The 26,164-nt window shown below is 38.2% G+C and overlaps 2 protein-coding genes across 13 annotated transcripts in view; one reads left to right on the forward strand and one right to left on the reverse strand.

Annotated features, from left to right (window-relative positions):
• The first annotated feature begins 255 nt into the window (after nucleotides 1–255).
• On the forward strand, nucleotides 256–3,600 carry LOC132851065 (C-X-C chemokine receptor type 5). The gene is made up of 3 exons (XM_060877664.1): nucleotides 256–534; nucleotides 1,475–1,534; nucleotides 2,274–3,600. The coding sequence occupies exons 2-3, from the start codon at nucleotides 1,502–1,504 to the stop codon at nucleotides 3,318–3,320; spliced, it is 1,080 nt and encodes a 359-aa protein (XP_060733647.1). The 5' UTR covers nucleotides 256–534; nucleotides 1,475–1,501; the 3' UTR covers nucleotides 3,321–3,600.
• Nucleotides 3,601–3,759: 159 nt separating this feature from the next.
• The window catches only part of bcl9l (bcl9 like), a 34,923-nt gene continuing 12,518 nt past the window's right edge, over nucleotides 3,760–26,164 (reverse strand). For 3 of the 12 annotated variants that reach the window (XM_060877651.1, XM_060877652.1, XM_060877656.1), the window contains exons 2-9: nucleotides 16,354–16,424; nucleotides 15,538–15,906; nucleotides 11,259–11,384; nucleotides 10,131–10,287; nucleotides 9,877–9,961; nucleotides 6,148–8,539; nucleotides 5,779–6,021; nucleotides 3,760–5,317 (exon numbers count right to left, since the gene is read on the reverse strand). In XM_060877651.1, coding sequence (XP_060733634.1) covers nucleotides 4,116–5,317; nucleotides 5,779–6,021; nucleotides 6,148–8,539; nucleotides 9,877–9,961; nucleotides 10,131–10,287; nucleotides 11,259–11,384; nucleotides 15,538–15,823 — 4,491 coding nt within the window. In that variant the 5' untranslated portion in view covers nucleotides 15,824–15,906; nucleotides 16,354–16,424 and the 3' untranslated portion in view covers nucleotides 3,760–4,115. Of the gene's footprint in view, nucleotides 5,318–5,778; nucleotides 6,022–6,147; nucleotides 8,540–9,876; nucleotides 9,962–10,130; nucleotides 10,288–11,258; nucleotides 11,385–15,537; nucleotides 15,907–16,353; nucleotides 16,425–16,659; nucleotides 16,712–26,164 lie in introns of all 12 variants that reach the window. The other 9 variants (XM_060877659.1, XM_060877660.1, XM_060877653.1 and 6 more) reach the window with 6 other exon arrangements.

Raw genomic sequence — 26,164 nt, forward strand, 5'->3', positions numbered from 1 at the left:
ATAATCTAACCCTATCCCTAACCATAACCATAACCGTAGTTTTTGGTTGTTTATTTCTTTTCCTGGAATTTAAAAAAACCCTGGAATTTAGTGAATGCCCATACAGTGACTTCAGACTCGGCTCTGTGATGGGGCTCGACATTCACTAAATTCCAGGGGTTTCGTTACCACGACGTAAAGTGGGCGTGTTTCCGGAGGACTTGGAAAAACACCCTCTTTCAAAAAAAACAACAACAGCATACTACGAAGGACAAAACAGTTATACAGGTTGATTTATTTTAGAAAACAAATAAACAACCAAAAACTACGGTTATGGTTAGGGTTAGATTTAGATGATCAAATAGGCCACGCCTACCCGATGACGCAATATCTGATACGCTGTTCTGAAATCCCTGGAAATAAGTGCATCCCGTGATGGCTCTCTAACGGATGGAAAGGCAAACTGGTTCTTAGAAGGCTCGCCAGTGGAACCAACTTAGAACAGCACCAGGACTAGCTCTGAACCAGCACCCGGTTCTTTCTGGTGGAAAAGGGGTATTAGTGTTTGGGATTGTTTAACACTATGACAGAGTTATTAATTAAATTATTTAATTAAACAGTCATGAGTTAAAGTTTACTGTACACGTTAGTGGAAGTCCACGAGTTTAGTTTTAACTCCTGAAAAGAGCTGAAAGTTTAACTTTGTACTAGAGTGTATTCGATGGTCACACATGTAGACTTAAATGTAGGCCAAACTTTGCAGTTTTGATTTTAACTTAAAAAACAACTAATATATATATGTGTGTATATATATATACGTGTATATATATATATATATATATATATATATATATATATATATATATATACATATATATATATATATATATATATATATATATATATATATATATATATATACGTATATATATATATATATATATATATATACGTATATATATATATATATATATATATATATATATATATATATATATATATATATATATATACACGTATATATATATATATATATATATATATATATATATATATATATATATATATATATATATATATACGTGTATATATATATATATATATATATACACGTATATATATATATATATATATATATATATATATATATATATATATATATATATATGTATATATATATATATATATATATATATATATATTTTTTTTTTTTTTTTTACTTTATGTGAATGAAAAGTCCAAATATTTGACAGAACATGTTACCTGAAAGAAACAATTAGATATTGTGTACGTGTTTGATCAGGTGTGCGTGTTTGCTCAGATTTTTCATAGATTCTTGCTTTGTAAATTTTTCTTCTTCTGTATGGGTTTTAAAAATGTAAAAATCACAAAAGTTACAATGAAAAAAAAAATTACCATACTGTATAAAGCATCTGGAACAATACTTCCTGGAAACATGGTCTGTTGCATTTTATGATTTATTTTTGTTGTATAGGTTCCTAGTTTCACACTCCAGACGAAGATGAGTAACATAACAAAGTATACTGTTTTTGATGTAAGTACAACTTATTACTATTTTTAATTTTTTTTAAGTGAGACTAATGTATAGAACGAGAAAGTATGAAAAATCAAAACTTCTTTGTGGGCTTTGAAAACTCAACCATTTTTTATTTTCTGATTTAGGCTTGTATATTCGTTGGAAAATATAAAACGTGGCATACTCTATGTACTACTCTGTACTACATCAAACATACTTAATGTAATAACATGCTTAGTTTAAGAGATACAACAAGCTGAATAATTAAATGTTTATAACGTTTTATATTTTTGGGAGTTGGGGGGCCAAATTTAAATTCTTTCCAATGAAACAGCATAACAAAAATGTTAAATAAAAATAATAAATAAAATAAATATTGTTGTTGATCAGCTATTTATCTTTCTATATCTATCCTAGTAAATGTTCGCATGCAAATGACTTACAGTAAATGTTTTTGAAACAAACCAAGCCTAGTTTTCATTGTTTTTATGATCAATATTTTCTGTAGGTCCATAACATGGGCTTATGAGTGTGTTCTGAAGATTTGTTTTTAAATTGAAAACAACTTTTTAAAATTGTGATGAAACTCAATATTACTGTTAAAATGTGTTAGTTACATGCCTAAAGTAATGATCATTGTATTTGCTTTTTATCTTTAAACTTTACATGGACAAATATTCCATTTGTATATGTTCAACGCAATTATTTTCACTTCTTACTTTAATAATAAAAATTATTGTTTGTACTTCCTCCTCAGCTGCCAGATTATCAGACTGAAGACTATGATAATGTGTCCTTTGTCGATTCGTTCACATGTGACACTGAAAATGACCTCCTGCGCCTGTACCATACTGTGTTCCAGCCACTAATCTACAGCATAGTGTTTCTACTGGGCCTCTCAGGAAACGGCCTCCTGCTGATGGTTCTGCTGCAGCGTCGTGCTCACCTACGCATTACTGACATCTACCTGCTGCATTTGGCCCTGGCTGATCTGCTCCTGCTCTTTACCTTTCCTTTTGCAGTGTCCGATGTGCTGACAGGTTGGGTCTTTGGCAACTTCATGTGCAAGATTGTAGGCCTGTTATACCGCCTGAATCTGTTGTGTGGGAGTCTTCTCCTTGCAGGCATTGGATTTGATCGCTACCTCGCCATTGTTCATGTTGTATCCAGCCTCAAGACCCGTCGACCCCAAACGGTTCATTTAATCTGTGCTCTGCTCTGGCTATTTTGTCTTGCAATATCTATGCCCAACATAGTATTTATTTCTGTGGAACCCAGAAGGAATGACCCCACATGGCTACAGTGTCACTTCAACATTCATGCGATCCATGCTCACTGGTTACTTGTTAGTCGGTTGCTGACACACCTGTTGTGCTTCATCCTTCCCTTAGCCATCATGGGCTACTGCTACACTGCTATAGTGTTCACCCTGTACCACAGTCAACAGAGTCTGGAGAAGCAAGGGGCTATTCGTCTGGCTATGGTGGTTACCCTGGTTTTCTGCTTGTGTTGGCTACCCTATAACATAACCCTTTTTGTGGACACCCTTGTGAGTCAAAAGGTTCTGACTCTGAAGACCTGTCAGAGTAGAATTTCACTGTCTCTGGCTCTGATAGTGACTGAAAGTATTGGCTTTAGTCACTGCTGCCTTAATCCAATCCTTTATGCCTTTGTAGCGGTGCATTTCCGGAAGGAACTTTTAAGATTGCTAGCAAAACATTTCCGTGTCTGTGGGCCAAGCACCAGATGTTTCAGCAATACATCTGTCTCAGAGGTGGCCACCACCACTTGCCAATACAACTGAGCCCAGAAACATGGAAAAACCTTTGGGAAATTATGCAATCATTCAGTCATCATGTAGATATTTTTTTAAAATAAAATCAGAGCTTAATTTTGACTCCCTGTGTCACCTGTCTGATCATCTATGGCCTATGCATTTAGGAAGTTTTTTTTTTTTTTTTTTTTTTTTTTTTTTTACAGAGGAAGCATTTAAATACTTTTATCATTGTAAATATTCTATGCCTACATTTTATAATATCCAATGTAAGATAACAAAAGATGTAAGAGATTTTTGAAAAAATAAAACAATGTTACCCTGATTGTGTCTGTATCTCTTCCTCTCTCATCCCTTAACAACACTTTCCCATCACCAAACAACAGACATTTTTTCTTGTTTGCCTTTAGTCTTCTATTAAACACAGTTATACATAACATTTGTAAACGAGCAAATTGCATCTTATTTACAGCAATTATACAGATATTTAATAATTATATATAATATATTTATATACTTTTTTGCACAACAGTTGGTAGCCAGAGAAAACAATTAGAAACTGATCTGAAACAAAATGAAACAAATTAGAAACAAAAATTAACACATTTATCTGTCAAATGTACATATTTTACAGACATTTTAAATGGCTTCAGAATTTGTTGCTTAACTGCAATTTTCCATTATTTGGCTTTTTTTAATTAAGACATTATTACGAATAATATTAGCATCTGATTGCCACAATCAATAAACATTGGAAAAAGCACAGGTTTAGGGTTTGAAGTAACCCATAAGGGGAAAGGATTTTTACAGATTTACTGAAAATGTTCAGAAATGCATGTTTGCCATGCTTCCAGGTCCATAGCCTAGTGAACTATCCAAAGACAAGCCTCGCTGTCTGATTCCCTGGGATCCTATCATGGCTGACTGTGGATGTGGGGGTCCCATCATGGGCCCCTGAGGGGACAGGACAGGCCCTTGCTGGCCAAAGTGCTCCACAGGAATTGTCATACCCCTCTGCTTAGCTTGCATCATCATGTTCTGCTGAGCTATAAGACTGTGTGGATGTTGTTGTGGGGTCATCATGCCCTGTGACATATGGGACTGGTGCTGTAAGAGGCTGTTAGCCATCATGGCCTGCTGCTGGTGGTGATGCTGCTGCTGTTGCTGAGGCATACTTGTCCTACCTATCAGATGACCTGGATGGCATATCGAGCCAGGCCCCATTATACCACCTGGGCCCACACCTCTGGCTCCTCCCTGGGTCATGCCAATACCAGGGCGTAAGCCACAGTGTGAAGGCTGCAAGGGAAGCTGCTGCTCAGCCATCATGTTCTGCAGATTGGCAATGTGAGGGTTGGAGGAGGGTGTGTTGCCCTGAAGGGAGCCAGATGAAGAAAGCTGCTTTAGAAGTTGTGCTGAAGGTGCCTGATGAGGTAGATGCCCTTGGTGAGGGGTCTGCTGCAGCTGTGACATTGCCTCAGTCTTGGGGAAGTACTGCAGGGTACTGCTGGGCTTGTCGGCAGGAATGATTCGTGACAGGTCAAATTCTGGGATGCCTGTATGAGTTGGCCTAATCACCTCACTCAAGTCTGGGCCCTCCCCTATGGGCATGGATGTGAAAGAATCAGCTGGGTTAGGTGGGCGCTGATTGGACATACCCTTACTAAGATGGTGCATTTGCTGAGAAGGGAGAACGTCATCAGAAGGATGAGTGTACTGCTGCCCCATTCCACCAACTGGTGAGTGCAGGGGAACCTGCATGCGTGAGAATCCACCCATCTGACTTGGAGGATGCATTGGTGACATGTTACAAGGTCCAATCCCATCTGGATGGCCACCTCCTCCACCCATCATTACTGGCATGGCAATGTGGTTAGGAGAAGCCAACAAAGGTCCAGAGGGTTCAAGAGATAACTGCTGATTTCCTGAAAGAACCATTCCAGTAGGGCTTTGAGGACTACTGTGAGGTCCCATTGAGCCTTGAGAGGACAAGAGCATCTGCACAGACTGGTGATTAGCCATATTTCCTGTAATTTAATAGAGCAGACACTAAGTCACATGCAGTATGTCAAATAAGTGTATAAACCTAAATATATAACATATGCACAATTATGCTAATTTATATACTTATATATATATTTAAACTGTTTTTGACATATAATATTCAAAGCTGAAAACACTGCAAAGAAGAGAAATACAAGTTATTGAAACACTATTCAGTCATTTCATTACAAAAGAAATGGCACTGTGGTCAGGAAGTGAATGTTTTTTAACATCCTAACAGGTTGAAATCACAATTTGAGTCCAACTAACATTTTAAGTAAAAGAGTTGATAAACTATCATTTTAGGCATGATTATTTGAACATCAAGAAGATGACACTGTATCACCAATCATCCTCAGTTCTGCAGAAAATTTGTGTTGTTATAGGATTTCAAAAGAAACTGGACCTGCAAAATTATAAAGGTTGTTTTGCTAATAGACTGCACCTTGAATGTTGGCTCCAGGAAGGAGCATTCGATCAGTTGGCATCTCATCATCAGAAGTGGCTATTGTCTTGATGGCATCATGATAAAGTGGAATGGAAGTGGGCATTGCATACTTGGACATCTGAGACATTATAAGGGACAGTGGATTCTGGGATTGAGTTGCGTCTGGGGAAGAGGTGAATGGCATGTTAGGAGGTTGACTGCTGGGTGTTGAGGTGGAACTCCTGGGAGGAAGGGATATACCTGTAGTGGGAAACAAAATAAGAAATATTTTAACCCACAAATAATTTAACAGTAATTAAAACACAAACACAGTTATATATTGATGTTCTCATTAGCTTATTAACAGTTATGCAAATCATTTCTTACCTGTCTCAGTTGAACTGCTCCCTCCATTGCCTACTGCCTTACTATTAGACGTCCCTCCAGGACTGGCCAAGGAAGTCTTGGGTGAGGCAGTCCATCTTGGAGATGCAACAGGCATGGCTGGAGATTTGTGATGTCCAGGGGAACCAGATGGTGAACGGAGTGCAAGTGATGATGCTATTATCTGAGGGGACTTCATGGAGGTGGCAGAAGGTGTGCCTGCCCCACATGTTGAAGTAAGAGGAGGGTGTGGTGGACCAGTGGATGCTAGCTGGTTGGGGGATTTCAGGCCTGTAGCAGAGGGAGAGGGTATGAGGGGAGAAGGTTCCTGGCTAAGCGGAGGTGACTTCAGCTGATGAGGTGGGGGCATGGCTGGGGAACCAGCTGAGTTGACATTAATGGGAAGGTCAGATGGATGACATGGACCATGGTCTGCTTTATGGCCAGTGTTCATAGGCATATGGCTAGGTCTCGAGTTTCCAACAATTTGGGGAGTACCCTGCTGATCAGATCTAAATATCTCAGGACCTGATTGCTGGAGATAGGGCCCATCCCCTTGTCCACCTGGAAAGGAGCCCTGATTGGGAAACTGAAGCGTTACATCTGGCCCATGGACCATTACTTTGTTAGCACCAACCCGGCCATTTGGTGCAGCCCTAATATGCGTGTTGTCCTCAGGGCTTGCCATCTCTGACCCAGGCCCTTCTCTTAATTTCTGGGCCAAAATATGTTGTTGCTGATGCAGGTTCATGTTCATGTTTATATTTAGGTTTCCCCCTAAAGGAGAGTCAACCATATCTCTCATTAAAGGGCCACCTCCACCACTAATGGGAGAGCCAATCATTGTGCGAGAACTGGGAAATTCCATTGTATCACTACGTGAAGATTGACCTCCTCCCATGCCAGGATTAGGAAAGCCTTGTCCACCAGGGTTATCCATCATCCTGGGACCCCCAAGTCCACTCTGCTGCTGCCTAGATAACCGTGCCAAGCTGGGGAGACCTTGTAGCTGCCGTTTCTCTATAATGTGAAACATCTCTTCCCGTGTTAAAGGACGATCCATACCACTCTGCATTTGCTGAGAGGGTCCACTGGGTCCTCCTGAAGCATAGCACCCATGAAACTGACCTACTCCAGCCATATTCTGTGCCATGTCATCCAGCCAGCCCATTCCTGGCCTGGGAGATCTTTGTGACCCTACCCCTTCCATGGATAAAACTCCACTTGGGCTGCCTGGGTATCCACCACCACCTGGGGGTCCTCGCTGCATCTGTCCAAGAAATCTGGGTCCACGTGGTCCCTCCTGATGCATGTCCATCATCCTTAAATTTCCTCCCATTCCTCCTCCAATAATAGGCCCTGGTCCCCACTGCTGGTCTCCAGGTTTGCTGTGATATGGAGGTGGGGGACCTCTCATCATGAGGTGCGGCCCCCCTGGCATTCCCATCTCAGACATCATGCGGAAATGCTGGGGATTTGTGTGAGGATTCATCTCCTGTCGCCGCCTCTTCTCCTGATAGTATTCCTCCTGCAGCTTCCTCCAAGCTATTTGTTCTGGTGTTAGTCCTTCAGGACCTAGCACAGGGCCCATGTCTAATCCTGAAGGAGAGGACAGGTGGTGATGAGGGGGTAAGTTGTGGTGCCTTAACATCAAAGTGTCATCTAAACAAGGCCCACTGATGTTCTGTGTTTGGGAAATTATGGATTGTAGAGACTCATCATGCTTTTTCATTCCACGGATAGAGGTAACACCATCTGAAAGGCAACTACTGCCAACCCTCCCACTATTATTTTCCTCATCATCAAGCCCTTGGTAACCATCAGTATTATTGTTACTATTTGATCCATTGTTGAGGTTATTTGGGCCTCCTGGGTCTCCATGGACAGCACCAGCCCCACTGCGAAGAAGCAGCTTCTCAATGTCCCTAAGTGTTTGCAAAGAACGCTCACGATGCTCTAGCTGCTCTTTAGACAGTCCTTCGATACTTCCTTGCCCTCCCTGCTGGCTGGACTCACCCTGAATGTGCACAGACAGCATCGCTGGGTTGACACTGGGAGAGACACCTGTACCAGGGTGATTTATAATGCCTGACCCATCTACTCCACAACCTTGTGACCCCATTCGCTGTGTCCCTGAGCCCCCAGGTCCTAATGGATGAGACGTTGCACAATTACTATGACTGGGTGTGGCCCCTGGATGGACATGGGGTACCTCACTTTCTGGCTGACCTGTGGAAGAAGGAGTATTGCTGCCTGTTAAGTGACCCCCAATAACTCCACCAACAGAGGCTGGACGTGGTGTACCGCTTTGAGATTTGGGGGTGCCCATGGGAGGGGTGCTACTAGAGCTGAGCTGCTCTGATAGGCTGGGGATCTTTCCAACAGCAGTGCACTGCTGAGCAAAATTGAAATAGAGAGATAAAAATATATAATTTAACACAAATATATCCAGAGATAAAGGAATAAGCAAAAATTGTGTTGACCGATTTTTGACCGATTCAGAACATATATCCTGAAATAAATCCAAAAGCTTGATATTATAATGGTAGCCTGTAAGACAAACTTATCATAATATCAAATAGAAAATGCAACAAAAATACAATCACACATTCAGAAAAATGACCCAAAGGCACAACAATAAAACTAACTAAATAAATAAATAATATGACAGCAAATTTGGAAACATAACAGAATAACATAACCAAAGAAAATGGAGAGCTAGTGTATACTTATATGTTTACATGTTTTGCACTTAGAGGCCACCATAACTGCAGACGTTATAAGATCTAAATTACATGAATTTTAATTTTACTTCCAGCAGACAGACAGACAGACAAAAAAAAAAAAAAAATCACGTTTTAGCTTATGTGCAGTAAATGTAAGAAAGAACATTTTCAACTTTCCCAATTAAGAATGTCTTTATCAAATGTGCCATACAGAAGCGGAACTAACCACAATGACTTAAATAGATGTTTAAACAAATGTGACATCCTACACTTATTAACACCTGCAAAAACATTCATACAATGAACATCATGCATGGGCTCTCCTATTTCCTCTTTTACAACCACAAAAAGCCATATACAGTATCTCACAGAAGTGACTATCACACCACTCACATATTTGTAAATGTTTTATTATATCTTTTCATGTGACAACACTAAAGAAATGACACTTTGCTACAATGTAAAGTAGTGTGTAATTTTTATTTTCAGATCCTCAGAGAGTTCTTTGCCATGAGGTGCCATGCTGAACTTCCAGTGACCAGTATAAGAGAGTGAGAGCGATAAAACAAGATTTAACACACCTGTTCCCGTTTACACCTGAGACCTTATAGACCATATGACACCAGGGAGAGAAAATGGCTAATTGGGCCCAATTTGGACATTTTCACTCTTTTCAGGGGTGTACTCACTTTTGTTCTGCAGTTTAGATAATAATGGCTGTGTGTTGAGTTATTTTGTGGGGACAGCAAATTTACACTGTTATACAAGCTTTACACTCACTAGTTTATATTGTATCAAAATGACATTTCTTCATTGAAAATAAATATTTACAAACATGTGATGGGTGTACTCACTTCTGTGAGATACTGTACATTCATTTAAATGTGGAATCTAACACAACACATTCTTTAGAATAGTTTTATTGTTGTAGTTATAGTTTTATAGCTAGTTTTTCTAGCTAGTTACAGCTTTTATTGTTTTAAATGGAATTCATGTGTATACAAACCTGGTCCAGTTTGGTGCGAGGAACATTTTGCTGGTGAAACAAGAGGATGGAATCTGTATGACCATGCATCACTGCCTCTGCAGCACTGTGAGATACACATACATGAATACACAAGTAATTCTGTGCTTAGCCACTATTATTAAGAAATGGAATTTTCCTAAACATACACAAGTGTGTCTCATACTTATATCATCACATTCACAGTAATGACAAAAAATATTTGTATACAGTGTGCCTGTTAGTATTATAATCACCTGTTGGCTAGGCTAGTGGTGAAGACATATACTACTTGCTGAGAGGTGTGGGATGGCTGGTCAGAACGTAGACCTGGACCAAGGCCACATCCTAAACCAGGCCCACTTACTGACTCAGCTGTGCCTGAGAGAGACTGGCCAGGCATCACATGCTCCCCTGAAAAGTGAAAATGGGTAATAGTAGGGTGAAGGACAGACTTTTCACCACTTGAGCATAAAACCTTGGGTTAGACAAATAAGGTTTAAAAATGATAACACTGGAGGGTTCAAAGGTTTACTGGAAAAAAAAAACAACAAAAATATTCTAACCTTTTAATGAGTGTAGTTATTAAGCTTACAATATTTCATTAAGGGCTTTGAATTTTTTGGAAAAGTCTGAACTCAGCCACTAGGTGACACTAAATACCACAATATCACATAAGAGTGTTGTATTACTTGTTAATCTGAATTTTGTGCCATTTGATATATGATGAAATGCAAAATAAACTGCTGCATAAAATGAGGCCTGTCAAATCCACAGGATACACTCGAATCAGAAAATACCCAAGTTGGTGCAGTTACGGCATATTTACCTTTATATGTTTCAGATTGGCTGTTCTCAACTGGCAAGAAAACACCCCAAACATAATTTTAGGCAAGACTGTGAAATGATGGTCGGAATTGTCAAGACTACATATCAGATCACCTTGAAAACTGTTCGTCACCACTGATAAAAAAAAAAAATGACACCAAACAAACATCATACTTAAAGAGGTGCAGCCTTTACTACAGGGCAGAATGTGCAATAATTTATTACTCATTACCTTCATTCAGGAATCAGTCATTACTTAAACCCCATTATTTCTATCCTATTACAGCCATTGCTCAAAACCCCATTATTTATAAGCAATTTGTATCAGTGGAAGATCCTAATTATTGCAACCATCTTTTCTTCCTAGGAAGAAAGTCACCTTAGACCAGAAGTATCACCTGGTTTACAACCGCTGGTCAGGAAGCTAAGGCATTTACAGCCTGATGAATATGTAACAGGTATTCATCACAAAATAGTATTAAGTGTGTCTTTCCTGCAGACGGACTGAGTTTCTGTGTATTCATTGGTGTATATTGTAGTAACACAATGGGACTTACTGTGTGCAGTAGTGGAGGGTTTCTCCTCCTCTTCCTCAGTCTCAGCACCTGAACACCATTCATCTCCACTGTAAGGCTGCTTCTTCTCCAGCACACATCGACGCTTTCTGCGAACTGCGCCCTCTACTGGATAACAAAAAAATAAGCACAAAACCGAATCATTAATTACATGATGTTTGTATGAATGACATGCCAAGAAGCACAACCTAAAGCACAGTGTGGCTCACAGAGTCATTTTATTATTAAAACTAGATGTATAGAGTTGTTATATTGTATGACAGATTGCCTTACAATAGAGTCTACTAAGTCTGTAAACCTATGAGCCAGTGTTAATGTATTCATTGATAGTGTTAAGAAAAGAAAAATCTGTCCATAATACCTGACCACAATTATTTACACCCAAGCCCTTTCCTTAAGAGTCAATAACCAAGCTCACTTTCCATTTGGGCTATTCCCAAACACAATCTACCAGTCTGGCTCTCTTATTTAAATAAGATTAAAATATTCAGAGATTCTCTTGCTGCTTTCTTGTGCAGAATTGTAAAGTGTATAACATTAATGAAATAAAATTCATTAAAAACAAATTTTTCATTATAATGTGTGCATCACAGTAATCAAATAGATGTTATAATACATTATTTCAAATATATATAACATCGATTTGATTAGTGTGATATATTACAAACAATACAATACACACATATATATATACACATATATATATATATATATATATATTCTAGTATTTCTCTCCTGGTTTCAAAATATCTTCCTATGCACTGGTCTACTAAGATGAAAACATATCTCTCGCTATCTTACAACCTTGAATACCAGACAACCAGACAAAATATGAGAGATAGATCAAGGAAATGTGTGTATGCAAGGGCTATAAAGTTAGTTTCAGGTGTCATTAGCCTGTTCATGCAGTGTTGACAGTGAGCAGAGATAAAGCGTTGACCTTTTCTGCATCCTCTTTTGTTCACAACAGACATCAGTTTACGTAAACGAGTGAGTCAGCTCTTGTACTCTCTATTGCTCTGTTTCTCTGTCTCTCTCTCATACACTCGTTCGCCCACCCCCTCCCCAGAACACTCAACACAAACAGGCTTTAATCACTGGCCCTGTCCAGGTGTGGGGGAAGAGTGGTTTGAAGTGCCACAGTGACTTGCATTTAATTTGAATGAGTCTCTGTTTGTTTTTCTACGGAGTGAATTAGAAAAAAAAGCGTAAGCGAGAATGAGGGATAACAAAAGCCCAAAGTCCACATTCAAAAGTCTGCCTTTCTATCTTTCATGGTCTCTTCCTCTCTACTGTGCCAAATTGTTACCTATTGCCTTTCATACCGTTACAGGGCCACATAGACCGGTATAAAAGTTTGTATGTATGTGTCTATACATGTTGCATGTGTGTACAAAAGAACTTCAGTGTATTATAGGAACATAATTTTCACATAATTAAATGATTTCCTACTGATTTCACCATTGCATCACATCAAATAAATGCAAATAATAAGCTATTTGAAACAAAGAAATTCAAACAGAAAAGTAAACTCCAACACTTAACCCCCAAACCATACTTCTGTATAATGTGAAGCACACAGACTAGAAATACTACACTGTGTGCATTTGCTTGTGACTGTGTGTGTGTTGTGCAAGACAGTGGCATACAGGAACTAGTTGACTATGCCATTCTTCCTTGCTGTGTTTTTATGTATTATCAGCAAATTAAAAAATGCTATTTTGAACAAATTTTCTTTGTAAAATTTCAACAGTATGGCCTCTCAAATGAAGTAAAAAGATTGTGTGTATGTGTGTCTGTGCACAGGTATACAGGCAACTCTCATTATCACTGGACTGGACAGGTGTGTACGTGTTTGTGTACATGAATGTGTGAGGTTTTTGGCATCCCCCTCCAGCACTGAGTTAAGAAGAAGTATGCAAGTGTCTGTAGACTATTTTTGTGGCATTCCTGTGGCAATATAGTGTGCAATATAAGACCCAACTTACTGCACAATCTGGATCATGTTAAGTTTAAATACACATGAGCATATTCTATGCAAAAATGTTTGCAAGAATCTGCTGAAACCACTTGTTTATATGGAAACTACAAGTAAAACTCTGCTTGGCCACCCGTTACTGGCTCGTCTACTCCTGCAGAGAACCAAAACGGAGTTTTTGCTTATAATGCTTGATGAGACTGGAGAATGGACAGCATGAAACCTGAACACTCCTCAATACTGAATCTCTCCAGATCCTCAAGGGTACAAGGTCAACTCCTGTGGACTCTTTAGCTCCCTCTAGAGGTTATCAATCTGGTTTAGGTCAGGGCATAACCCATGTAAAAAAATCTTGATTCTGTGAGTAATGAACTGTTTTTGTGTAGCCTAGCATGCGTGAGTTTGATCATTGTCATTCTTGAAGTTGTAATACATTTGTAATTGCCTAGTAGAAGTAGCCAAATTTTCATTTAATTTCTCTTCATAAAGTTACATAATGTGTCTTAACAAGGTTCCTAGGCCCTGTGGGAAAAGAAAACAGAACATCAGAACATCACAAATCCTCCCCCTTAGTTAACAGTGTGGGTTAGATTCTTTCCTAAGGATTATTCTTCTTTTTAAACCAACCTCACCTTAAGTGTTGGTAACTTGCATGTGTGTGGAGTAGCAGTGGCAATGTGAGTTTCTGTTCAAATGCCAGCCTTCGTATTTTATGTAGTTGTAGAGAATTAAAAATGACACAGGTCACATTCAACATTTACGGCTCCATACATTTTAAATTCAACTGAACTACTTGTAAAAAAAATGAGTGACCAATGATTTTTAATTTAAATTTCTCTATTGTGATGCTATTATGCTGACAAATATAAGAAGATGTTCCATTGATTGGTTATTATTGCACCTAGTCTTCATGGGAACAACACCAAACAAAATAGGGGCCCAATAGGGCATAGATTCCCTCTGTTCATAAATGCCAGGACTGCCAGATTGAGCTTCTTTAATATACTTTGTGAACAAAAGATCTTTTTATTACAGCAAATAAGTGGACTTAAATCTAACAAATTTCCACAAACAAGGCAAAGCATAAGTGCAGGACATATCTAGGAGGTACAGAATCATTTCTTTAACAGAAGATTTACAGAACAAATTGAAATAGGAAAAGGGGGTTATAGAGTGGATAATAACCATTAAATAGAAATATGTAATTCATATACGTAATATTTCAATAAGCAAATATATTAGACTAGTTTCATGTTTCACTGAAATTTTACTGAAACATTTAAACCCTGGTTATGATGCTACTTTAAACATAACTAAACAAAGGTACACCTAAAACTGCCAGACTGAATGCTGTATATCTTTAGATTGTTAAATCTCAGCTGCCTACTACAGGTTTAATAAAAACATTCAAAATAAAAAACAAATCACAAGTAGCCAATAGCATAAGCCTCTTCACTTAATCTTGTTTGAGCCTGTTGTTATCCTTCCCCAACCAAATCTATGGTCACAAGCTGTTGCTGACATAAAAGCAAAAACATTACTGTCTGTTAGGTTTAGAAATCAATCAGTAAAATGTTTCGCACCAGTTGTGCATTGTACAGCAACGTTAAATGCACTGATGAGCACTGATAAGAGTTTCTCTCTAAACAAAGGAGTGACGATTGTTGACATAAAATTAAAAACTTACTTTTAAAAGTATGTATTATGTCAACAATTAACTGCCACAAGACTAGTATGGACAACAGACCATTCAGTTGTTTGAAGGTATCATGAGAAGTTTAGAACATTAAAACTGGCAAAGTTAGTTTTAGTATTTAATAACCATTTGTAAATCAGGTGACCTAGTAGCTATTTTATTATGTGGATTTCAACAAACCTTTGTCTAATTTCATAAATGTTCTCCATGCACATACATGACTATTGAACTTTAGCCTCTGTGTCACCTGTACACCTCAGTAAATCCGGATGTAATCGATGACCTCATAAGAGGTCCTAAACCCTCAGGTGAGAAAAGGTAAACAAGAAATGAGAACCTGTTTCCATAAAATTTTATTCATATGTATTTTTGGTCAGTAATTGTGACACATGGGTTTGATAAGGTATTTCTTCATAGTGTTCTTTTGGTTCAAATTAAAGTTAGACAAATGTTTTCACATTTCACTGTGAGGTTAAACTAATAAGCCACAAATCATTCAGATTCATGACTATATATTATGCATTCCCTTCCAGCACTGGAGTAAGGAATCTGTGAGTCTGTATGCATATGTCCAGTGCCAGACATACCTTTAGCATCTGTCTCCAGCACTGGTGCAAGCGTGTCTTTTTGTTCTGCAGCATCCACAGAGATACTTCTCTCCCTTTTAGATTTGGTCTTCATCATCCCACCAACACTTTTCAGCCCAGGAGATATCTGATTGGTTTTCACTCCATGGTTCCCTGGCCCAGTGCCCTTTGACCCTTGGTTGCTTGCAGGTCCTTGCTGTTCCTGCTGATTCACATTAGGGATCTGTGACTGGGCACCAGTGGTCACTTGCTTCCCATGATTGGTCAGTTTATTTTCAGGGTGCATTTGATTGGCTGATGATGTAGAGAAATTCAAGGGGATGAGGTTACAGAAATAAGTTGTGTGTCTGTCTATTAGTGAGTCTTGCACTGTAAATAGAGTGAAAAGGAGGGTTCGAGAGTAAACAAGTACATGTATGTGTACATTTATTTCAATACAATACTTTTTGTTTTTCCTTTTGGAATTATTTTTTCACACCGCCCTTAATCAATTCAAAGGTCAATGTCACTGACACAATGTCCCTGATAGAGTTGAAAGTTGAAAAGAAGAAGAAAAAGGATGAAAATTGAAAGAAAGGTTGAAAGACATGAAGGTTGAAAGAAAGACCTAAAAGTTGAAAGAAAGAAAGACCTAAAGGTTGAAAGAAAGAAAGAAAGAAAGAAAGAAAGAAAGAAATGTTTTCTAATAATAATAAGTGTATTTGCCTCTTGGGTTTGTTGTTGAATTTTTTGAACCACAGTGTGACTAATAGAAGGAAGCTGATAATCTGAGGCTTCCAAATAAGAAAGATGATGGTATTACAACTTTTGTCTCACCTCACTTTAAAGAAGGCCTGCAGCACTGGTGCATTTCTGGCTTCAGATCTCCTCACTGAACACACACTGTTCTGTAACACAAATACACAGGAAAGGTTAAAAAAACCCCAAATATGTTACAAAATTGTACATTTCATTCTGAATATGAGGGTCAAAGGAGAAAGCAGTTAAGAAAGGGCAGGAAGGAGCGTGTTTATGTATTTATCTGCTACTTTAAAAAAGGGGCGGAGACTGTTGCCTAGAAGTGAAGTTTCCCTTATTATAAAGTTTTCATATGACTCACAATTTGAAAACCACAAAACTTACATTCCTCAACACTATTATGTTATTTGGTGCCAGCTCTGTCTTCCTTTTAAATCTGATTATGAAATAGAACAATATAAAATGTTATATAAGAAGGTTTGGGCAGACAAATAAACTAGCTATTCTCTACAAGTTAATACAGATATACAGGCAATTGAGGACACACACACACACACACCCCTATTTTGGTCATACAGTCATTCTGCCACACAAAATTCAATAGAGATCATACACTCACACAGTAACCATCTTTGGTAGGTATTTTTTAGTAACTATAATGTCAAGCCTAACCCTAATCTTAACCAATACCCATCAAATTAAGCTAATATTTGCAGGCATCTAATCAGTTTTACACACACACACACACACACACACACACACACACACACACACACACACACACACACACACACACCACTTCATTCCATCTGAATTCACTTCATGAATAATGTATGCAAAACAAGTTTGCCACAGATGGGAAAAATTAACCTGTGGACAAAAAAAAAAAAAAAACATGCACTAGTAATAACAATGTCAGTGGGCAGCTCAAATGGTGACTAGGCAGTCTTCTGGTGTTATAAACGCCACACCATTATGCATTGCTGTTCACATTACACATGCAATCCAGATATTCTCTGATGTTCACATCTGTATTTTATGCTGTTTATTTGTGATCCAATTGCCTGAGACTGATGTTACTACTAAGTGTGAATGGGGCCGGAGTTTAGCAGCGAGCAGCAAAAGGGCTGACATAAGAATATGTTTCTGTATGGGAAAAAGTACATCCAACTACGAATTTTGTCAAGTTGCTTCTAATGCTGACCGTCACATAACCCAGCGAGGCCTACTAGCTGACTGAACATAAACTGTTTGCATCTGTGCATCTTCTGTGTCCATGTGAATGAAAGAGAGCATCTTCAACAGAAAATGGGTGTGTCTCTGAGCTTAAACTTGTGAGAGAATGTGCCTTTGAGACTATGAAACCTAGGCATTAGTGAGGCTTGTGAGAACACAGCTACTCAACTCAGTACATTTCTTTCTGTGCATACAGGCCTTAACAAGTCATTTCCACACCTGTTGCACAAGAAACAGATATCACACACACACACACGCACGCACGTACTCACACACTCACGCACACATACAGATACTAAGACAGACAGACAGACAGACAGACAGGCAGATACACACACACACACCCCCACACACATCTTCCAGTAAGACAAAAGACCTCAGTTGACGACGCTGAGAAAATCCCACACAGCTTTCCGTCACAGTGCCATTTCAGGGTGATGACCTCAAAAACACCTCCACTCACACCACGTGTTTCTCTTTCTGTCCCTCAAGCACACACACACACGCACACACAATCATCTCTGTATCTTTCAGGCACAACTTCTCCATCTTCAACAGCCACCTTTTTATTTTATTCAACCTTTTCGTCAGTATTTCTTAATCATTATTACACATTTTTACTCATCTATTTGATCTCTATTTTTCTCATTATTATCAGTCATACCATCCCTCACACTGCCTGTCATGGTGGGCGCAGTAGTAATTAGTCAATAACTAACCACCCACAGGAGTGCCAAAGCAATCTAAAGCAATACCCAAAAAATGTAGATTGTGTAGGTACAGTGTTGCTTGAAAGTTTGTGAACCTTTTAGAAATCTTCGATGTTTCTGCAAACATATGACCTGGACCATCAGATTTTAAAAGCAGAGTCTTAAAAGCAGACAAAATGAACCCAAACAAACAAATCAGACAAATATTTTATACTTGGTGATTGTTTTTTATTTAGGAAAATGTTCCAATAAAAGTCATGTCAAATCAAGTGTCAAAATACTTTTATTGTTATTTTAACTGTTATGTAGCTGACGCAGTACATAGTGAAGTGAAACAACTTTTCTCCAGGACCATGATGCTACATAAAACATAAACTACATATGATGCCACATAGATCTACATAAACTACACAGAGGTAAGGACTTAAGGTGAGTTGTCCTAGCCACATAGAGTGCATCGTGTGCAACCTAGTGCAAACAGTGTGAGACAAAACACTCAAGGTCCAATACACAAAATAGCGCTTACCAGCAGTGTTGTAATGTAACGGAGTACAAATAGAAATTTCAGGTAACTGTACTTTACTTTGCTATTTAAATTTATGTCAACTTTCACTTTTACTCCACTACATTTCCTAGATAAAATGTATAATTTTACTCCGTTATATTTCCACTAAGCATCTTCGTTACTCGTTACTACAAAATAAAATCAGAAGAAATGTGTGCGACTGCAATAAGGGAGGTTTGGCGAATCACTGCTCCTAGATTGCATTACGCTCCGCACGCTCTACGGAGAAGCACAGGCACGCGCAGCGTGCACGCGCAGTCAGAGCTGGAGGCATTTATCTATAACGTTAATCGGCGGAAAGCCGCAAAGACGGCAAACAAAAGCAGTGAAATGTCACTATTCTTATTACCAGAGTTGATAGCACAAACAAAATATTAATGCAAACAATCCATTCAATAATAAATAAAAATAACATTTATTGATTTGGTGTTTGTCTGGTGAATATTGTTTTATTAATGACTGCTTTTATTAATGACTGCATTTATTGGACACACTGTTCGTAGAGAATGCACACATACATGAACTGATCTGATTCAAGACTGGCATCATGCATAAACTTTTGGTGTCCACTTTTGCCATTTAATAATAGCATAACATTTGGCTTACTATGTAGTCATATAATATAAAACTCTTCTTGTTTTAAATTCTCCCTGAGGGCTAAACCCCCTAAAGATGAAATCCTAGAACCGCCCCTGCTCTTATGCCTACCGAAAATCACTGAAATTTTACTTTTTACTTTTACTTCAAATACTTAAGTACATTAAATATCAGAAAAATTACTTTTGATACTTAAGTACAGTATATATCACATACTTTAAGACTTTTACTTGAGTAATATTCTAAAAGGTAACTTTCACTTCTACCAAAGTCTTTTTCTAGTACGATACTTGTACTTTTACTCAAGTATTACTTTCAAGTAGTTTATACAACACTGCTTACCAGTGTGCTTTCTGTAATAATATACTGTACAATGTTCAAAATAGAGGATTCTGAGATTTCTGAGGACTTCATAAAAAAAAATTATGTTGCTCATTAGGCTGGAAAAGGTTACAAACCCATCTCTAAAGAGTTTGGACTACACAAATCTATAGTCAGACAGATTCTATACAAATGGTGGATAATTAAGACCATTTGTGAATGGCTGTAGACAGTAAATTTAAGTTGTATTAAATGGAGATTGTTGCCCAGATGAAATCCATAATACTTTGAAGAATGAAGATCCAAATATCCATGCAGCTTTAACATTCACACATTTAAGCACATTCATATTTAAGCGGTCACACATGGTAACATATCTTATTCTGTTTCTAGCATAATAAAATGCAATATATATGTCTAGTTGACATCCTGAGAGTATGTCTGACTATGACACACACCCACCCCTGCCAATTTAACACAGCAGATCATAGGTCTGTTGTGGCTAGCTAGCCTTTGGCCTGTTGCTGCATGAAGGGAGTAACATGTAAATAAGGTGAGATGTTGGACACACCGAGGGGTCCACTGTTAATAAGCTCATAAAAAGTCCATGAGTACATCTAGGCCAATGGGAAATAAGGGCACCTTTTTTTTTTTTCTAGAATTCAGTTTTTTTGGGGGATAGACTCCAAATTCTCTGTGACCCTTTTTTTGTAGCACAAGTAATACAGAAAAAGGATGGATGAATGTTTTTTTTTTTTTGCAACTAACTGCAGACTACTGTTATGTAGATAGTCACTGGATCTGCCTTGGAAGCAGAGGGTTAAAAAAGATACAAAGGAAAAATACCAACCGTCACCCTAAAGTGTGCTGAGCTCACGATCAAAAAGTTTGACAAGTGAATGATAGAGAAAGAGAAACAAAGAAAGTGAGGGCCAGAGGTTAGCTGTTCAGCACAGAAATCCTCTCTTTTTTCAACATGAACCTGAGGTGCAGAAACTAAACTAAATCTGACAGGTTATATTATGAACACGCAAACCTTTTCAGAAAAACTAGTACAGGACACACATAGTCCATTCTGATAACAACTCTCTTTGTGTTTCATGGTACTGTGGGTAAAAAAGGCATACTGTTAGAACTGAAATATTACAACTGTGTTCTTGGTGAGTGTTTTTGTCTTGGTTTTTGCGTCACCACTTTTACATCTTGAGAGATTTGTCAGAAAAAACAATCAGGAGATAGATTTGCAGAGAGCACCCACAGCCATGTGCAGAAAAAGTAGCGGGAAAGATAGCAAGGAATTGTCATTAGTTGTTCTTCAATACCAGCATGTCAGAATAAGTGGCACAAAGGTATTCCCAGGTTCCCAGGTCCCACATATACACCACAGGTTCCTATTTATTCTCTCAAATGACAGTTGAGTTGTATTTAAATGAGTTGTTTTCTGTGTTTTTGTGCCACCCTATGAGAGTTGATACTTTAATAAAGTAAATAATTTTGTACCGAATGTTGAACAGTCCTCAGAACAACAAAGCTATTAAGCTATGGCTACAATAACAGCTGTCAATATAATATGTAAATGATGACAAAGAATGACACTGAGACTAAAATCAGACATGCAGAAAATGAACACATGAACAGTCAATTATTCTTGTGAATGAACTGACAAAAAAAGCTATGAATCAGCTTAAAAGTGGTTTTGAAAATGAGAAATGCTGTAAATGTATTTCAAAACTGAGGAGGACTGAAAAATACAATATATTGGCAAGAGTATGAAGAACATTTCCATAACATCTTTATAGTTTCTTTAAGACAGCAATGACATTAAACGAAAAGAAAAGGCTGACATCTGATTAAGTCTTTAATGGATATTTAGAGATATCAGATTACAGTTTAGTTCTGATATACTAACAAGTACATTTAAAGAGAAGTGCACATTTACTTGTGCTTCAAATTGCTGCATAACCCAACTGTGCTTGAGCGTCAGATCTCAGACTGATGACTAGACATTCTCCTTCAGTATGTTCTGGTACTGATTCTCCAAAATGTTCCACTATCGATTCACCAATCTACAGAACATTATCTAAAAAGACTTGGGGGTTATCAAGATGCTTTTTGGCAAATGTTAGACAAGCTTTTATGTTTTTTTCCTTGGGATACCGTTTTCACCCAGTCGCTTTGTATTGATGGAATGATGAATACTAAACTCATCTGAAGCAACCAAGTCCTGCAGTTCAGGATTCTTTTGTAACACCTTGTAACCTCACTGTACTCTTTGGGAATTTGGCCACTTCTGGCACGATTTACCACTGTCCTAATTATCTCCATTTGGAGATAATAGCTCTCATTGTGGCTCTCATTGCCTTAAAATGGCTTTGTAACCCTTTCTAAAATTATATATTTCACTACCTTGTAGTGTTGGTAATCAGTAATCACAGTGTCTACTCTAATTAAACCCAATTAACAAAGACATTTGGTTACATTGGTTAATTGAGTAAAGATGGTGCAATTAATTTGTCAAACAAGGCCTACTGGTGGATAAATTTCCTTTCCTTACTAAAAATTGTCCTATGTTTACTTAGAATTACTTTGTCTTACATTATATTTTGCTTGATGATCTGTGAGGTAAAGTAAAGCAGCCTGTAAATGAGTGCTGTCGTTTGCAAGCTGTGATTGGTTTCAGTTAGGTGTAGTTTTGACAGGACCGGGCTGAACAAAGATCTGTCTTGAAACGGAGATAAAGTAGCAGGGCTGGTCCTCTGCCATATTTGGTTTAGAGATTACCATATTAGAGATATTCATGCAGTCCGCTCACAGCCCCGCATACTGATCTTAAAATGAACATTGTAGATTACTAAACACTGGGAACACTAGCAAGTCAGCAAATACACTAGTCAAAACATTTCTAAGTTGATGAAACAAAAAACGCCTTATTGCAAGAACATATTGGGCCTCATTTCTAAAGCTGGATATGATATGATTTTTTTTCCAGAGGATGAAACCTGGCTAATATGTTTGTTCCATTTGTCATAGCATCTGGTTGAGTCGATCCACAGTAAAATCAACTTACACTTAACAGGGACTGATATCCATCCCCAAATACAATATGAAATGCTTGCTAATGTTTATTTTACTTCTCAAGACAGCAATCTGTGGTGTTTTAACAAGCGACTACGTCTGTATGTTGATTGATTTAAACCAAAAACAACAGATGATGGTGCTGCTTCTTAAATGCTCGCCCTTATTACAGGCACAAAGACATTTCTTTTGCACATGCACTTCTATTGGAAACGAAACCTCAAGTAGACATTTTGCATTCATTATTTGTTCATTTATGGAGATTTCTCTGATTGCAAGCTGCAACTGCTGCTATTGTACACTATCCCAGATGAAAATGTGAAATTCTAGTACATATGCTTCTGCATTCATAAACAGTGTAGTGCACAGTTCTGCCACAGGCATTAGTGCTAAATGAGTACATGCTGAGGGAATTTCTGCTGTAAAAGTAGCACTTTTATGGCTATGCTTTTAAAATTTGGTAAATGATGGGACATGCTTGGTAATTGTAACCCCAGTGGGTGATGTTGCAACATTTTTCCTTCCTTAAATTAAATAATCAATCAAAGCTGTGTTTTGTGTCCTCTTGTTCTCCTTAGAAAACAGACTTCATGCATAACATAAATTAAACTGCATTTACAATTTCAGTGTTTTTAGTGTATTTAACTGATGGTTGCCTGATTACTGTTCCCTGTTCTTTATCATGCCACCAACAGCCAGAAACAGCAAGACATCAACTGTACGAGTGACTTAACATGACAGTGTTAGTTATTTTGCTGAGCAGTGTCATCGTTGTCAATATCATATTATTGAGTGTTATGAGCTAGGTTGCCATGGCAACAAATTATGTCACGGACTTGAGCTCAAGTTCAAGCAGAAAAAGAACCTGACAGTGAAGGAAAGAGAACAAAAAGGTCTAGACAACCATGGGGAGAAAATTTCAAGCTGCACAATTTTTTAAAATCAGAGGCAACCACAGCCACAGTGTAGTAACAGCTCAAAAACTCAGGCAGGCAGAGAAAAAATGTTAACTTTTAAACACAGAGAAAGAAGAAAAAATAAGAACACAAACAGCCATAAGCAGAGAAAATACAATAAAAAGGAGCCAGAGATACATTGCATCTGGAAAGTATTCACAGTGCTTCACTTTTCCCACATTTTGTTATGTTACAGCCTTATTCCAAAATGGATTAAATTCATTATTTTCTTAAAAATCCTACAAACAATACCCTATAATGTGAACATAAAAGAAGTTGGTTTGAAATCTTTGCAAATTTATTAAAAAAAAAACACACACACACAGACACACACATATATATACATACACACACATACATACATACACACACACACACACATACATATATATATAAAATGTACATAAGTATTCACAGCCTTTGCCATGACGCTCAAAACTGAGTTCAGGTGCATCCTGTTTCCACTGATCATCTTTGAGATGGTTCTACAACTTGATTGGACTCCACCTGTGGTAGATTCAGTTGATTGGACATGTTTTGGAAAGAGACACACCTGTCTATATAAGGTCCCACAGTTAATAGTGCACGTCAGAGCATAAGCCAACCCAAGGAGTTGTCTGTAGACCTCTGAGACAGGATCGCATCGAGGCACAGATCTGGGGAAGGGGAGAGAAAAAACATCTGCAGCATTGAAGGTCCCACAGTGGCTTTTATCATCCGGTAATGGGAAAAGTATTCTATATAGAGTGGGCTGCCCCGGCGAAAAATGAGCGATCTGGGGAGAAGGGCCTTAGTCAGGGAGGTAACCAAGAACCAATGGTTACTCTGACAGAGCTCCAACATTTCTCTGTGGAGAGAAAAGTACCTTCCAGAAGAACAACATCTCTTCAGCACTCCACCAATCGGGCCTGTATGGTAGAGTGGCCAGTTGGAAGCCACTCCTCAGCAAAAAGCACATGATGGCCCACCTGGAGTTCTCAAAAGGCACCTGAAAGGACTCTTAGACCATGAGAAAAAAAATTCTCTCTTTAGCCTGAATAGCAAGAGACATGTCTAGAGGGAACCAGGCACCGCTCATCACTTGGCCAATACCACCTACAGTGAAGAATGGTTGGTGGCAGAATCATGCTGTGGGGATGTTTTTCAGAGGCAGGAACTGGGAGACTAGTCTGGATGGAGGCAAAGATGAATGCAGCAATGCACAGAGAAATCCTTGAAAAAAAGCTCCCAATCATTCTGGAACTCAAACTGGGGTGAAGGTTCATCTTCCAACAGGCAATGACCCTAAACACACAGCCAAGATAACAAAAGAGTAGCTACAGAACAAATCTGTGAATGTCCTTGAGGGGCCCAGCCAGATCCCAGACTTAAACCCCATTGAACATCTCTGGAGAGATCTGAAAATGTCTGCACACTGACAATCCCCATCCTGCATGATGGAGCTTGAGAGGTCCTGCAAAGACGAATAGGAGAAACTGCCTAAAATTAGGTGTGCCAAATTTATAGCATCATACTCAAAAAGACTTGAGGCTGTAAATGCTGCCAAAGGTGATTCAACAAAGTATTGAGAAAAAGCTGTGAATACTTATGTACATGTGATACTTATGTACATGTACATTTTTAATACATTTGCAAAGATTTCAAACAAACTTCTTGTAGAATTGTTTGTAGAATTTTGAAGAAAATAATTAATTTAATCCATTTTGAAATAAGGTAGTAACATAACCAAATGTGGAGAAAACGTGAAGTGCTGTGAATAATTTCTGGATGAACTGTAACTCTAACTTCCATCATATATTTAAAATGTAGTATGGAAATTTTATTGGTACTGTCTACTGTTAATAACATACATATTAAATCAAGCAAGAATGAAAGTATAAAGTGTAAGATTGCAGCATACAGTATATACAGAATATGTGGGTTTGGTGTGTATGCTCTCATCTTGGAACAAAATTTGTCAGTGCAAGCATCATGTGACCTTTGTAAGCCATGACAGAGAGAGTGTCTGAAATAGAGAGAGACAGAGAGGGGTAGAGAGCAAACTGCACAGGGACAGCACAGATTGTCATGGCCACAGTAGTCAGCATGTGAGCACACTGTGTTAAGTGCCTTCTACTTGTCTCTACTCCCTCTCTCTCTCCCTGGGACAGGGAAGTACCAGGCTTACTTTGCTTTGTGAAGTGAAGGAGGGTCAAGGGTTGTATCTCTTCCAATGTATTCTGGGCTGATGGCCAACCAGACCCAAGTAAAAAAGTAGAAATTACAGCCACAGCAAAGAAAGGCAGGAGACAAAGCACTCTGAATGTAAAGATTTTCAAATTAAGAAGTTTAATGCTTATTTTTAAACTAGCTAAAATAACATTTTATATATGTTAGTGTATCAATGATAGGATGCTTATTTTAACACTGAGCAGAAAGGAATTTTCAAA

This window comes from Tachysurus vachellii, chromosome 9, assembly GCF_030014155.1.
Source record: "Tachysurus vachellii isolate PV-2020 chromosome 9, HZAU_Pvac_v1, whole genome shotgun sequence".
NCBI classification, from domain to species: domain Eukaryota; kingdom Metazoa; phylum Chordata; class Actinopteri; order Siluriformes; family Bagridae; genus Tachysurus; species Tachysurus vachellii.